Raw genomic sequence first — 14,383 nt, 5'->3', positions numbered from 1 at the left:
TGTATACTTATAAAATACAAATGCTCACTAGCAGGAGAAGGAAAGAACTAAAAAGGCCCACGTGCCTTTTTTTACTTCATCGGATGTACCTCTCGTATTGACGTGGGACGATTTCGAATCCCCAACGAGACAGATCTTTCGGCCGTACCAGCTACATTTAGGCCATGAACTCGTATTTGTCACATTCCTGATATATTGACTAATTAATCTGGGAATAATTTGATCCGAGGCCCATTCTTTTTAGCATAAAAAAACAGACGGATAGCTGGAAACAACAGATGATTTCACCCCAGACGATCTCATCTTTACCCAAAATGCAATTTTTCTTACTTTACATTTCTGCGAGTTCTATCCTTGGTCTTGTTGCTGCAGGCTCAAGACCCAACTCCTTCGAAGCCTGGAAACAAAATATCCCCGCTTGTGCTCAACCATGCTTTAATGACTTCTACTCTAACGGCGTGGGTACTTCTTGCACCAGTGATTCAGCCTCCAGCACCAAGCTATCAGACCTGCAATGTGTCTGTACTGCGATGGAAGCAAAGCTCGACAATGAGGGAAGCACAGCGATCCAATGCTCTGCTTCAAACTGCGGATCCGACAAGGACATAGCTTCGGAAATCACATCAGGCCTACGGGACTTGGCCAGCATGTGCGCAGCGGCTGAGCGGAAGCCTCCGAGCTCGAGCTCAACTTCAAGCTCAATTTCAGCGGAAATTGCAACAGCAACAACTGCTGCATCCCCATCAATGACCCATACTTCTGGATCCACAAGTAAGTACTCACTTATACTTATCTGCCCCCGCTCCCGCCCCGTATTCCACCCGAGATAGATTGCCATGAGTGGCCATAAGCAAATTCATCTAATCGCCTCTTCTGAGAAAAACAGTGACGATCCCAAATTCTACCTTATTCTGGATGTGGATGGCCGGGACGTTCTTAAACCGCTTACTTTCGTCGAACTGAGAGGACTTGGTACAGATGTGTGATATACATCAGAATGACAAGACTGGATAATACAATTGGCGGACGTTTATATTGAATGGAGGGAACTCAGTTACAGAGGAAGGGTGTCTCAACCAAGAATGTACAGTGAAGGCAATCTACCTATGCGGAACTACTCCGTAACTTGTGAATTTATGTAGCGGTTCTATCAACAGGTGACTAACTCGTAAAGTCAACCTCGGAAAGTGTATGGGGGTCTTCCTTCCACATTGTTGGATATTGGACCGTCCCCGGACCGTCTTCAGACTGTCCTTTGACTTGTTGTTTGTCAGACTGAGCGCTTCTATATTACAGTGCCATTTCGCTCATTTGGTAGCTTGATAAATACCTTGCCTGGAGCTTACCTTCATGCCAGAGCAATATCCATGATTTTGCTAACCGCCGGAGTGTATTGTGCTGAGGCAGATTCACTTTGGTCTCCTCAACGGGGCACCGGACACCACGAGAAGGAATTTATCTATTGTCCTGATGGGCCAGTGAGAGCAGTTATCGAATACGGGCTTACTGCGGGCTACTAGAGATAAGGTGGGCTCATAATCAGCCTCTGGAGCGGCCGAGAACCCGTATCCCTCGTACTAACGCGTGCAATCATAAGTGCATACATTGATTAATACAAGTTCTCGGCTGCTATAGCATGGTATGCGTATTGGTGTTCGTGGCTGAATGATCCCATGTAAGACACTGCATACATTTGAGGAGCTAAGAAGCATAGCAGGGTATGGTCGATTTTATTTGCTCTCCCGCATACGAAGTATTAATTTCGACAATATGAAGCTAATAGGCCTAACGCACAGCCCAACCTCGTAGCAACAAGGATGCCAAGCAAGCTAATTATATTACGACTCCACCTAGTCGCAAACATAGATCTTATGGAAGGGTCACTCAACGATTATGATAGGCCTATCTTTCGGTGGGTCGATAGATATCGCCTTTGAGTCTTTACGGCCGTATAATCCCCCAAGGTTTGCTATTCTTACTCGATTTGACGGTGATGATATCTAAGGAGTAGTCCAGACGTTCGATCCAGCAGAAAAATCTCATGTATGACGCCTCAGTCTCCGATATGGTGGATTGCAGATAGCCCCTTTAACGGGATCCTTTCTGAGGGGAAATTGAAGATATATAAACTACTTGATCCCCAGGCTATGCTTTCTCATGCCTTTATCCATTCCCAATCCATCGGTTAATGTCAGTGGCCAGAATGTCTGATTCTCAACACTTCATTACATTTGGGCCCAATGCCAACTGCACTCTCGAGGTAAGAAATAACGGATTGTTTGAGAGGTGATGCTTACTTCAGTACTCCCAGCTATGCTCGATAGAACAAAGCGTATATGCGTATCGACCGTCTTTGGTAGCAAACATCGTCTTTATCGGCTTCTTCAATTTAGCAATGGCAATCCACATCTATCTAGGATTTCGATGGAAGTCCTGGTGGTATATGTGGTGCATGATACTAGGCTGCACCCATGAGATTGCTGGCTACATTGGGCGTGTCCTTATGTACTATAACCCATGGAGCTTTGTGGCATTCATTCTTCAAATTAGTAACATCTCCCCCACCCCCTCCTCCTCACCACAAGGCCTGTGCCTGTCGGTTATTTCCAAGAGCTGACAAGTCAGTAGTCTGCATCACGCAAGCACCGGTATTCTTTTGCGCCGCTATTTACGTGACTCTCTCCCAAACGTAAGTTGTATTACCATCCGCCCAAGTGTGAAAATACCTGACCGATCTTAGTATCGCGTACTACTCACCGAAGCTGGCAAGATTTCCCCCGAAATATCTATACTGGGTTTTCATTACTTCCGACATCATCTCCCTCGGTCTTCAGGGCGCCGGCGGTGGCCTATCTGCTTCTTCCTCAGGCTCCAGCCAAACTGGGGTGGATATTGCGATGGTCGGCTTGATCTTGCAAGTTATTATGCTTTGCGTGTTCCTCGGGTTATCCGGTGACTTCGCGATCAGATACCTGCGATCAGACGGGGCCAAGAACATAGGTACTCGTGGAAAGCTTTTCTTCGGCTTTTTACTTCTTGCCGTTCTGGCCACTCTTGCCCGTTGCATCTTCCGTGCGGATGAGCTGAAGGAGGGCTATACTAGTGGCAGTTCGATATCCAACGAGAGTTTATTCATTGGTCTGGAGGGAGTGTAAGTGAACCTAATCGTTATTCGCATAGTTGATTTTCATTTGGTCACTAACAAAATACAGGCTCATTGTGGTGGCGGTATTTGCCTTGTGCATTGGCCACCCAGGTTTTGGTCTAAAGAAAAAGAAAGCTCACAACTACGCCAGTGTCAATGGCACAGAGTTAAAATGAGTACTTTTCTGGGGTCCAACCCTGACACTTACGATTATATATTACCATAATATTGCTTTGAGAGCGGCTTTCTAGAGTGAGACTGCTCTCTGGGGCCAAGGGCAGACGCCTTTACGTTTACCAGTTGTTGAGGAAGGAGCTAGAGGCAGACGAGTAGTTGTTTTGGAGAAAATGTATATCAACCCTGACGATAGCTATTTAGCTCTCTTTGTGAGGTCTAAGATGCGACCCGTCAAAAAGAAATAGGAATTTACTTTCAATGGAGGAAATTTCTCCAGCGTTGCTCGTTCTCAGAAAGACGGTGATGGGTATGAGTTCCCGCGTTGTAAACCATAGTCTTAAGACGAAAGTGAAGTAGAGCTAGCCCATAGTTTAAATAATCACCACGCTCAATAACTAACTAGTTAATGGCGACAAGAAAAAGTGAATATTAGCTAAGCAGCTCTAGGACAGTGCATGAATTATGAGGCTATATCTTCCTAATTACCAAGGTGACTAGATTCTATAGTCATGCTCCTGAAATAGACGAGGCCAGCCCACCGATCTAATTCCTAAGCGTGAAATACAATATGAAACTCTTTATTATCAGACAAGGTTATCAGGAAAGAACCCGATGAGTAGACAAGAATAGTTGGTTAATAAAGATCAGGCTGGGCTACCCTTATTACAAAACCTGATGAGGCCGAAAATCACATTATGTTTAAAATTGTCTGACTGGATTAAAACACGTAGTTGTATGGAAAGTCTATTACCGGGACGTGTTGGATCTGGTTCAACCTCGTCGATAAAACCGCGGATGCGAAGAAATGAACATTGAAGGGAAAGGATTTATTTGTTGAGATGTTGAAAGTAGGTATATACAGAAAAGGTTTTGGGTTCAAACTATCTCAAGGAGACAAAAAGAAACGCAGTGAAAGGACAAAGCAGTCCAATATAAACCACCTTGAAATTTGGTCATGCCTCAATTTGTATGGCATAAAAAGCTTCATTTTACCTAGAGGTTTGGGCCTAGTTATCCCGTTTCGGAATATGGTTCCAGTTACAAGGGTGTAAAAAGCGATCAAAACCAGGCCCCTTGGATACTAATACAGAATAGAGTACCTAGGTAGGTACATACTACGGCCGTAAGATAAGATTGTGGCTTATTTTAGGGAAAACTCTGAAATTCAAGAGCCAAGGATTGGTCAAACTTTATGGTCCAATGCTTAATTTAGGCGCCAAGCAACTTTACTTGCGGCCGTAAAGCTAAGCACAAATGGAGTGACTATGTACTAACCTATCACCTGGACGTATTATAGGGCTATCCTAGTCCTAGACTTTTTTAACTCATTAGAACGCATAAGGCTACTGGCTACTGGCGTTCCTGTTATATTTAGTCCGAGGTTTTTCTCACCACTACACAATACACACACACACACATACACACACACACACACACTGCCGAAACCCTTTGTTTTACCAGCAGAGATATATGTGGTCTCGTTATTAGCCTGAGAATCCTTTTGTCGCCACTACGTGTGAATATGTCTAATCGTGATTATTATGGGGATAACGCTCCAGAGCAACCGAGAATGGATGAGTTCCAACACTTCAATTCAATGAGTACCTCAAACGGGAGTTCGGTCTCGGTAGATATACACCTACAATATGTGTCGGATTATATGCAAGGCTAGCTAACATATATCTACAGGGGCCGGTTCCTGACGGCGTCGCATGTCAAGACAAGGCGTCGATCTACCAACAGACCCGCTGGGACGACCAAATACAAACAGGCGCGCCTAAAAGCGATACGAATGGTGAAAGAGGTATGGGCGCAACACTAGTTGGAGGAACCGGAGTACGTACACTATCACTACAGTTCATTGGAATTTTTCTCATCGCTAGCTCGACAGGGTGCTTTTGTCGGACATCACGTTGGTAAGAAGTCAGAGCATGGAGTACTTGGAGCAATTGGCGGGGCCATAGCTGGAGCCGTTCTTGCCAACATGACATCAAATGCTGTAAAGGGCAATCATCACGGGCGTGGGGATCGCCGACGAGAGCGCTTGGAGCGGAAGATGGATAGACTTGGCCTGAAATGACGAGGCATGTGGAAAAGGGATAAAGGACATCATTTTTGTACACCAAGTACACCAAAGAGTTTAAAATAAGTTCTGTGCTTTCATAGTAGTTGGCACACCTGGTATCCCTCACATTATGCCGTATAAGTCTGCCTGAAGATGAGTTATTTAGTCTGAAATTACAGTCGAGATTCATATCCCGCACTGTTCAAGATATCAGATTCCGCATTATTTCCAGTTGCAAAAGAAAAGCATTTATCGGTCTGCATCTCATTTACAAGACAGCACATGTTGGGTTTAGCTCCCAGCAATACGCTCCCTGCGCACGACGGCTTGATTAGAAAATGTATGGATCCTTCGAAAGACTAATCAGTATTTGATTTCTAAGCGCTTGGCCATGGAGAGAGAGGTAAAGGATTACCTGCTATGGGACTAGGAAGGGTAGTACGGCCGTAAGAGCCATTGAGTGCAGAGCGCAGGTCCCACATCTACATGCACGTCCATTGAGTGCTTACCAATCTAATCTGGGTTGGCTTTTGATGTGAGGACGTCAACATTGCGGTAAGCACTTGATGCATCTAACTTATAAAAGAGACCCTATGTCCAAGCCTATATTGGGTAGATCGAACACAGTCTGGCTAAACCTGAAGTTAATTTTCAGCAGCATGTCTACAAAGGTCTTCGTGTAAGTACTACATCCTGTGGCAATCTAATCAAAGCGAAAGCTGAATCCGCATGTGTACTGATCGTCGATATACCTCCATAGTACGGGAATCACGGGCTACATTGGGGGGCAGACCGTGCTCCATTTACTCCGCAAACTCCCTGAATTGAGCGTAACTGCGCTTATCCGCGATGAAAGGCAAGCGGCTGCTATCAAGGCTGCCTTTCCACAAGTCAAGACAGTTGTTGGACATCTTGATAGTGTAGATACTCTTGCACGACTGAGCGCGGAATCTGACGTTGTACTTCGTATGTATATTCCATTACCCAAAAGGAAGGTTAGTAACACGTTCTACTGCAGAATGCGCCTCCGCAGACCATGCCGTCGCTGTCGCCGCCATCATCAAAGGGATAAAGTCCAAGCCCACAGGGAGCGCCCCGGGTTTTCTGATTCACACCTCTGGCACTGGAATACTGGGAAATCCAGACCAAGCCTACGGTGCACCTCCAGACAGGGAGTACGACGATGTATCTGACATCAAAATCATCACCAACTTCCCGCTAAGACGATGGCACCGTGACGTTGACAAGCTCGTGCTCGAAGCATCCGCGGGCGATGACCCAGTCGATAATGCTAAGATCAAGACGGCCATTGTTTGCCCTCCCACTATCTATGGAAGGGGCGATGGCCCCATCAGAGTCCGTAGCGTCCAACTTCCGGACCTAGCTAACTCCGCTCTTCGCCGGGGAGGGTCGCTGACCGTCAACGAGGGGAAGAATGAATGGAGGAATGTGCATGTTGCAGACTTAGCAAACGCCTATGTTCTCCTCATTGAAGAAGCTTTGAGGGGCGGTGGAAAGGCAGACTGGAATTCGGATGGGTACTACTTTGTTGAAAATGGCCATCATGTTTGGAAAGACCTAGCGAAGGCCGTTGCTGAGGTCGGCTTTAAAAAAGGGTACTTCAAAAGCGATAATGTGGATGTCCTCTCAGTGGAAGAAACGCTCGAGGTACAGCCAACCCCTCATCCCGGACCAGATATTTGGGGCGTGAATTCGCTGGGATATGCAAGTCGCATCAGATCTTTGGGCTGGAAGGCTCAGAAGCCACCAATATGGGAATACGTTTCCGAAGCTGTTGATATAGAAGCTGAAGCTCTAGGGCTGCGTAAATGGGCCATGAGAAGGCGAACTTCGAAGCTGCCATTTTTTACATAAAATAGGCGCTAGGACATATTCTACATATACGTTGTAGGCACAAGGCTACAGTGTCTATCCATACTGCGCCACTTGAGAGTTTCATTCAGGAGTACGACTATACTTTGTCAATATGTTTGACGTATACACCGAGAACAAACAATGACAATCATTGAATCAAGCTAATACAGTGATAATACTGTTGGATATCAGACCGTCCCCGGACCGTCTTCGGACCGTGTTTTGGCTTGTTTGTCAGACTGAGCGTTTATTTGCTTGATTAGCAGGGTATAAAGACCCTGCTATTTGCTAGAATGAACTGCAATGCTTCTTCTTCCTCTTCCTCCCCTTCGCCAGTAGCCGTAATAAATGTAACTGAAAGAAGACGACCGTGCGCAATTCGTTGGCCTCAGCTCAAATCTTGTAAACGGGGTTCTCCCGAATAGTGCTGGCCTAGATGGATCGTCATACTCCCTCCCACAAACGTCAAGAAACCCAACACCAGCTTCTCAGTCAAGAAATTGATCCGATTCCTGACTCCTGTGAAAGAATGCAGTGAGGTGATTCTTTCACGCCCCTAAAAAGGACGGATCGGGCTACCACCATGGAAGTGTAGAGGCTCATCGATAGTAGTGGATATTCGGTTCCTCTTGGTCAATTGGGAGACTCGTGGAACGAGACTGATGGTAAATCTCCGGATTGAAGTAGGCAGTGACATTCCAGTGGCCCTTATCAGAAGCCCAGCATATATAGGTGTGGAATCCTAATCCATTGGCAAGGTCCCGGTGGTTACTGTCAGATCCTTATGAGCGGGTTAAAATCTAGAAGCAATCATCCTAGCTATAAAACTTACCATAAACTTTTGACCCCGTCATAATAAGATCCTGTAGCCAGCGTCTTCCCACGACGGGCAAGATAGTCGGATAGCCCTCGAGAAATTTGCTCATCGCTGTGCGCGTAGTGTCGAACGGGCAGGTATACCTTTGACTTGGGAGCCTTAGTCCCCCTTTTCAGCTCGAAGTAATAAAGGATGCCGCCTGTACGGTGCTCCATTTCACGGAGGGGCTGGGTTTTATGATAATTGTTTGCATTCAAACCAAAGACTGAGCACCAAAGCTCTCGTAAAGATTCTTCCTCGTCCTCGGTTTTGGGAGCTCTCCCACCTAGGCTCAATATATCAACTACACTCTCCAGCGTCGTGAGATGTGATCGAATGTATATTTTCAAACGAGACTGGCACGGATCGACGCAATCGATGGCCATGATCTCGACAGCTGGTTGAGAATGCTCTTGAAATGAGTCATAAAACTCATTGAACATATCAATGGAGTCCGTCAAAGCGTTCGCCGGCGGAGGAAGCTTTTGAATTGCGTATTTGATAATTTCAAGATTTTGTTTTCCTTTCGACAAGGCTCTCCGTTCGGGCAAATAGTATTGCTTGACAACCATTAATGTTTCCAGCAAGTCGAAGGCCAAAAAGCTTTGTGACTGAGGCGCAAGCGAGGGTTGGTTATCAATTCTCTCGATTTGTTCATTCCGCAACAAAAGCAAGCTCTCGAAATGGTTGTGTAGGTACAGATCCAAGTTTGTAGCTAAAGGGGAAGCATCTTCAAGTAGGCGCAGACTGGCAGTGGTGTTGGTGGGATCGAATTCCTGTCCAGCAAATGAGCCAATTGGTTCCACTGAGTACCGGACCGCCGGGTGTGCTGTCGATGTAGACCAACACCAGCTTAACTCGACTGGGGTATGGTCATCCGTCATGAAACTCTTCCAGTCGCCAGGCCCGCGCCCTCTGGGATGAGGCCCTAAAGATCGTGCCACCGACTCTTGGAAGAACTTCATGTGAATCAACGTCGAGTAAGAAGAGTAGCCGGCCATAACCAACATGCTCGTTAATATAGGCCCAACTTCGTCTACCCATAATGACGGGTCATCAGCTGAGGGTTGACAGGCATTCTCCCGGATCGCATTCTATAGTGGCTGTCAATGACTTGGTTCAAATTTTGATGAAAATACTACCCACATTTAACTGGAAGACTGGGGTACTGTTTAAGATCAGTTTTATGTTAATTCAGTATGGCTGCGAGCACGGTCAGTCACTCACAAGGGGTCCAATGCCATATTGCTCTTCTAATCGTGCTGATAGTCTCCATCACATTGAGGATTCACTGCATTGATATGATTCTTTCGGACCTGAAGCTAAGGTATCCCTGGACGGAAGGTAAGTAGAAGGGGCCCACTACGATGTTACGCCCGGTCTTACTGATCCTATAACCCCGCTAACTGTGAAGTTATGCTCTCGCGAGTACTCCGGGGCCAAGAAGCAAAAATGCCCGAACGGCCGTAAAAATTCCACTATATTACCGCCACTCATTTACCAAGATTGTGGCGTCTACAACATGACAAAGTAAGGTCTAGAGCTCCTATCTCGGCTCTCTTGATTCGACACTATTTTCTGATTTTAATCTAATAATAGATCCTGGTCTAAAAGGTAACGTTCTCTGCTGTTCTCAATCTTCCCCTTTGGTTTCCGCTTCCGCTTCCCCTATTTGTCATTTGAACATTTCTCGTTTGATATCCCATCTACTAAGTAGTACAGGCAGGCGGAAGCGGAAAGAAAGGTGGCCTGAGTCTTGTAGGCTTATTCATGACTATCTACGGAGTATAATATTCTCAATATGACCAATATGACAAACTCTGCGTTGACTTATCAGCCATCCGTTTCTAAATATATAAAGTGTTGTCTTCATGTAGTAATAATACGTGTTGGGTTAATAAACAATATCTCGTGGATCAGCAATGTTATTGTCTGCCCCGAAGTCGTCAAGCGACAAGAAAATTTGCGAGATGAATTCTCCAGTTATTACTACCGATTGGGATGGCCCAGATGATCCCGAAAATCCTAAAAACTTTGCGCTTTGGCGAAAATGGGTTATGGTGTTTACTGTTTCCTTCAGTTCGCTTTGTGTGTAAGCTTTCAGCCCCGGAAGATGTCCAGAATAGCCAATCTTAACGAGTTTCAACCAACAGAACATGTACTTCGGCATTATATTCGTCCATGTATGAACAGATCACAGTACAGTTTCATATATCAGAGCTCGCCGCCACGGTGGGACTATCCCTTTTCATCTTTGGTATGGGCGTTGGACCCATGTTTGTTGCACCAATCTCTGAGGTAATATGCTGTTCTCACCATTGTGTTGTTAAATTGACACTAAAATCGATCAGTTCTATGGACGACGCCCTATATATATTGTTTCTTTAGCACTGTTCACAATATGGCTTATTCCATGTGCAGTGGCTAATAATTTCGAAACTATGCTCGCTGGTCGAATGCTTGGTGGTCTGACAAGTGCTGCCTTCCAAAGCGTCGCTGGAGGTACCATCGGCGACCTGTTCACCCGTGAAACACTGCAGCTTCCAATGATGATATACACAGCAACACCTTTTGCCGGCCCAGTCCTCGGACCATTAATTGGTGGATTCATCAACTCATTCACGTCTTGGTAAGCAAGGTGATCCACTACCGATGTCTTTTGATATAAGACTTATCCATTGTTAGGCGCTGGTCGTTTTATGTCATCATCATTTGGAGCGCCTCGCTATGGGTTGTCACGATTACCTTCATGAAGGAAACTTATGCTCCAGTCCTTCTACAGAAGAAAGCACTCCGTCTGCAGGCTGCCTTGACAGAAAGCTGTGCAACTTGGCAGCCTGGAACGCTATCAATGCGGAAAGTCTTTTTAAGGTCCATGTACCGTCCTTTTCTTTTACTATGTTTGGAACCAATGTGTCTGTGCCTTTGCCTTTATACTGCGGTCATCATTGGTACCCTGTACCTCTTCTTTGGTGCCTTCCCCTTGGTCTTCTCCAACCTGTACGGTTTCAATCTATGGCAAATCGGGTTGACATTCCTCGGCCAACTTATAGGCACGCTTCTTGGTGTATGCCTCAACCCTCTCTGGGGATGGAATTTGCATAGATTGGTTCGAAAACACTCACCCGATGGAAAAGCTATTATTCCCGAGTACCGGCTTCCACCAGCAATTCTCGGTGCTCCTCTTATCACGATTGGCCTATTTTGGTTTGGATGGAGCAGTTCAGCCTCGGTGAGTACAGAATTTTCGTTTCCGTCAAGATATCTGACTGATATTCCTATGCAGGTCCACTGGATTATGCCAATTATGGGAAGTGTCTTCTTCGGTCTTGGGTACGTTCTCACCTCCAATAAACGTCACATCCTGTACTGATGGTATACTTAGCGTCTTTCTCGTCTTCCAAGGAGTGATTACTTTCCTCGTTGATGCGTATCCATTATACGCAGCGAGTGCATTAGCGGCCAATGCGTTCCTTCGAAGCAGCTTTGCCGCTGCATTCCCTCTATTTGGTATCCAAAGTAGGTTTTTTTCCTTCTTTTGAAAAGAGAGGTTTATCATGTGGCTGATAGTCTTTCATCTACAGTGTATGAGGCCCTTGGATACCAATGGGCGACATCTTTCCTTGCCTTCTTGACTGTCGCTATGCTTCCATTGCCGTGAGTGACTCATGGCCGTAGTGGGAGCAAGAACCTTTCTTGCTAACGGACTTTGAAATAGTTATATCTTTTACCGGTTTGGACCTCGAATTCGGGCCAAAAGCCGGTTCGCCGCCGTAAACCAGTCACTACTTTAGAGAACAAAAACTCTGGTTCCTCCATGTTGTCGCCTTGATAGAAGAACAAGACAATTCATTTGATATTTCACTTTTTGGATATATAGAGTATAATATAGTAAGATCGACTTCAAGCAAACGAATTCAGAAATACACTTTATGTACAGTAGGGGTCAATTTGGAGAAAAAGGCATCATAGGCTATGTGTCAACTTGTTTGAAAGCTAAGTGACTAGCAATTCCAGAATAGCGGGTTTAGGACCTCAGAAAGTCCATCAGCGTTGGCCCACTGAGATTCGGTAGCATTTCCCCACTCTGGCTGCTCCAAGGGACGGTTGTCGTATTCATTGTCCTCATTACCCTGGCTAGGGTGTACAGTTGCGGGAGGGTGATATATTCCAATTTCTTCCAGCAGATTTGTCAGTTCGGCACTCACTCTAGTCCCGGTCATTGAACAATCAGCCTCATCCAGGCCGTTTACAGGAGATGACTGAAAACCCGCTTCGTCAAAAGGACAGGCAGCGGATAGGACACCAAGCCTCTCACCAACCTCCCGAAGATCTTGAATGGCTTTCCACAGTCGCTTCGCAACTCGCGACTTGGTATTGAAAGCCTTGACGAGTTCAAGGGCCATGGAGACCTCCTCTTGAACACAAGAACAGAAGTCTGCCGGATCATGAAAACATGCCAAAAAGATGATTGCCAGAGACGACAAGATAAAGAAGTTGAATAGTGTCTGTTGGGCTTTGTAGATCTTTGTCACTTTATGCGTTTGATATAGGATCCGTATCGTGTCTTTGGCAAGGTGCACACATAGCACCGCCTGCGACATATTGTGCTTGATATTGGCGTAGCTGTAGAGAATTGGTCGGTAAATTAAGGTGCGCATGACATTTTTTCGAACAACCATTTGAATTTGGAGTCTTCTCGATATTGTATGGAGTCCGATTTCAACACTGTAAGGGTTTGGGCACTTGAGGGATTCTGGCATTTGTTCCTGCCATTGAAGCACCTGCGAATCGAGGTTTTCCATGCAGTCCCTCCTTAATTTCGAAACCTCTCCTGTACCCAGACCGGAATACCAGACTTTGGAACTAATTCGACAGTATGGAATCATGGTTTTGAGATAGATGTAGGAATCATCCTGATGAAGAGATTAGGACTTACGCAATTCGATAGAGGTCTTCAGGCAATAGTAAAATCATACATACCGGCTCCGGTAGAGAGGGGTCAATATCTTCCTCTTGTATCGAGAAAGGCAACCCAGTCCCAAAACTCCAGCGGCGATCTAGCGCAAAAGCTGACCAGAATAGGATGAGGGCGGGCTGAGAACCCACTTCCTCGGATTTCGGGTATCCCTGCAGCTTATGTAGTCCTAATTCAAGGCATTGTCTCGCAGCAATTCCGATGGTCCGCCAAGCCAGTCTTTCGTCTTCATCCGCATAGAAGTAGTACCGAGACTGTACTTGTTCAGACGCTATATCCGTGGAACAGGGGAAAATCAAATGGACCTACTGCTAAAACAAGAGAACTGATACCACTGACAGATAATGGAGCCCATGTTTTGTTTTCCAAACGATTCCTTATCGAATGGAACAGCGATCTGCCCAGTTCACTCTCTCCGGCGGTCTCTCTCATCAGAGATATTGCCAGCACAAGGACGATAATATCTTTGTCGTCACGGGAGATGATCCGGTATCCCTTCGCATCTTGGGCTGTGCTAAGTAATTCAATTTGGCCTATGACCTTGTCCATGTCCAAAAACGGATACATGATATTAGTCTCTTCTGCAAATGCCTTGCACAAGCGTAGCACTTCTTCCCTAGGGACAAAACCAAGAGGGTCTCGTATAGGGTGCGGTACCTCAGGGCCATCATCGGTAGAATAGTAGTCCAGGAGGCTATTGTCGTCTGTCGACGTGGCCATTAAGCCCATGGATTCTAAGTTGCATCGTGCGACGTCAAATGCGAATGCAGTGCCTGCAGGACCATGATACAGGCAATCTTTCCGATGTGGGACATTGCTTCTGTATGAAGGCTTGAAGAGTGAGTCATTCTGTTCCTCCCTGGATGTAGGAGTGCACTGCTGAATCGTGGGTTCGGTAACTCGATGTTTCATGGCCTGCTTGAGTTGTGCCGATACATCCAGTAACTCCACCTGAAGTGAAGTGACTTGGGACCTTAAGGTTATTACATCGCTAGTGCATGGTTAGCAACCGCTCCGTATCAGGGGAGTATGCAGAGAGTACCAAGAGTCCGGGGTATCTAGGATTTTTGGTGCTACTGGCTTCGCAGTAGCCACATAACGACCTGTATTACATTTAGTTTCAATCTATTGATTTTGGAAGGGTTTAGACAAATTAGATCCAAATTTCCACAGCGGTGGCACGGTTGTTGGCCATCGCATTTGACCTTGCGTCTTCTGCACTCCACACTGCTGATGTTAGCACCAGTGATCGCCGGCGTTTATATGGGAGCATACCATGCAGATGGC

At 46.0% G+C, this 14,383-nt stretch overlaps 7 protein-coding genes across 7 annotated transcripts; 4 read left to right on the top strand and 3 right to left on the bottom strand.

The window, feature by feature from the left end:
* Positions 1 to 445: 445 nt before the first annotated feature.
* N7517_004869 (uncharacterized protein) lies at positions 446 to 838 on the bottom strand (the record flags this gene model as incomplete). The annotated part of the gene is made up of 1 exon (XM_056722599.1): positions 446 to 838. One exon carries the CDS (start codon positions 836 to 838, stop codon positions 446 to 448), a length of 393 nt encoding a protein of 130 aa, XP_056578849.1.
* Positions 839 to 2,395: 1,557 nt separating this feature from the next.
* N7517_004868 (RTA1 domain-containing protein) lies at positions 2,396 to 3,321 on the top strand (the record flags this gene model as incomplete). Its single annotated transcript, XM_056722598.1, has 4 exons — positions 2,396 to 2,549; positions 2,629 to 2,689; positions 2,741 to 3,151; positions 3,213 to 3,321. 4 exons carry the CDS (start codon positions 2,396 to 2,398, stop codon positions 3,319 to 3,321), a joined length of 735 nt encoding a protein of 244 aa, XP_056578848.1.
* A 1,523-nt stretch (positions 3,322 to 4,844) lies between these two features.
* Positions 4,845 to 5,402, top strand: N7517_004867 (uncharacterized protein; the record flags this gene model as incomplete). The annotated part of the gene is made up of 3 exons (XM_056722597.1): positions 4,845 to 4,949; positions 5,012 to 5,158; positions 5,214 to 5,402. 3 exons carry the CDS (start codon positions 4,845 to 4,847, stop codon positions 5,400 to 5,402), a joined length of 441 nt encoding a protein of 146 aa, XP_056578847.1.
* Positions 5,403 to 6,046: 644 nt separating this feature from the next.
* On the top strand, positions 6,047 to 7,262 carry N7517_004866 (uncharacterized protein; the record flags this gene model as incomplete). The annotated part of the gene is made up of 3 exons (XM_056722596.1): positions 6,047 to 6,066; positions 6,148 to 6,353; positions 6,406 to 7,262. The coding sequence occupies 3 exons, from the start codon at positions 6,047 to 6,049 to the stop codon at positions 7,260 to 7,262; spliced, it is 1,083 nt and encodes a 360-aa protein (XP_056578846.1).
* A 599-nt stretch (positions 7,263 to 7,861) lies between these two features.
* Positions 7,862 to 9,362, bottom strand: N7517_004865 (uncharacterized protein; the record flags this gene model as incomplete). Its single annotated transcript, XM_056722595.1, has 4 exons — positions 7,862 to 8,033; positions 8,095 to 9,212; positions 9,265 to 9,286; positions 9,346 to 9,362. The coding sequence occupies 4 exons, from the start codon at positions 9,360 to 9,362 to the stop codon at positions 7,862 to 7,864; spliced, it is 1,329 nt and encodes a 442-aa protein (XP_056578845.1).
* Positions 9,363 to 10,040: 678 nt separating this feature from the next.
* Positions 10,041 to 11,779, top strand: N7517_004864 (MFS transporter; the record flags this gene model as incomplete). Its single annotated transcript, XM_056722594.1, has 6 exons — positions 10,041 to 10,210; positions 10,272 to 10,416; positions 10,470 to 10,747; positions 10,804 to 11,451; positions 11,504 to 11,637; positions 11,703 to 11,779. 6 exons carry the CDS (start codon positions 10,041 to 10,043, stop codon positions 11,777 to 11,779), a joined length of 1,452 nt encoding a protein of 483 aa, XP_056578844.1.
* A 343-nt stretch (positions 11,780 to 12,122) lies between these two features.
* Positions 12,123 to 14,008, bottom strand: N7517_004863 (fungal specific transcription factor domain-containing protein; the record flags this gene model as incomplete). Its single annotated transcript, XM_056722593.1, has 3 exons — positions 12,123 to 13,034; positions 13,102 to 13,350; positions 13,406 to 14,008. The coding sequence occupies 3 exons, from the start codon at positions 14,006 to 14,008 to the stop codon at positions 12,123 to 12,125; spliced, it is 1,764 nt and encodes a 587-aa protein (XP_056578843.1).
* Positions 14,009 to 14,383: the final 375 nt, after the last annotated feature.

This window comes from Penicillium concentricum (assembly GCF_028827145.1).
Source record: "Penicillium concentricum strain IBT 3081 chromosome Unknown utg000002l_segment0_segment0, whole genome shotgun sequence".
Lineage (NCBI taxonomy): Eukaryota > Fungi > Ascomycota > Eurotiomycetes > Eurotiales > Aspergillaceae > Penicillium > Penicillium concentricum.
Note: the sequence above shows the minus strand (reverse complement) of the source record. Positions and strands in the feature narration are given on the sequence as shown.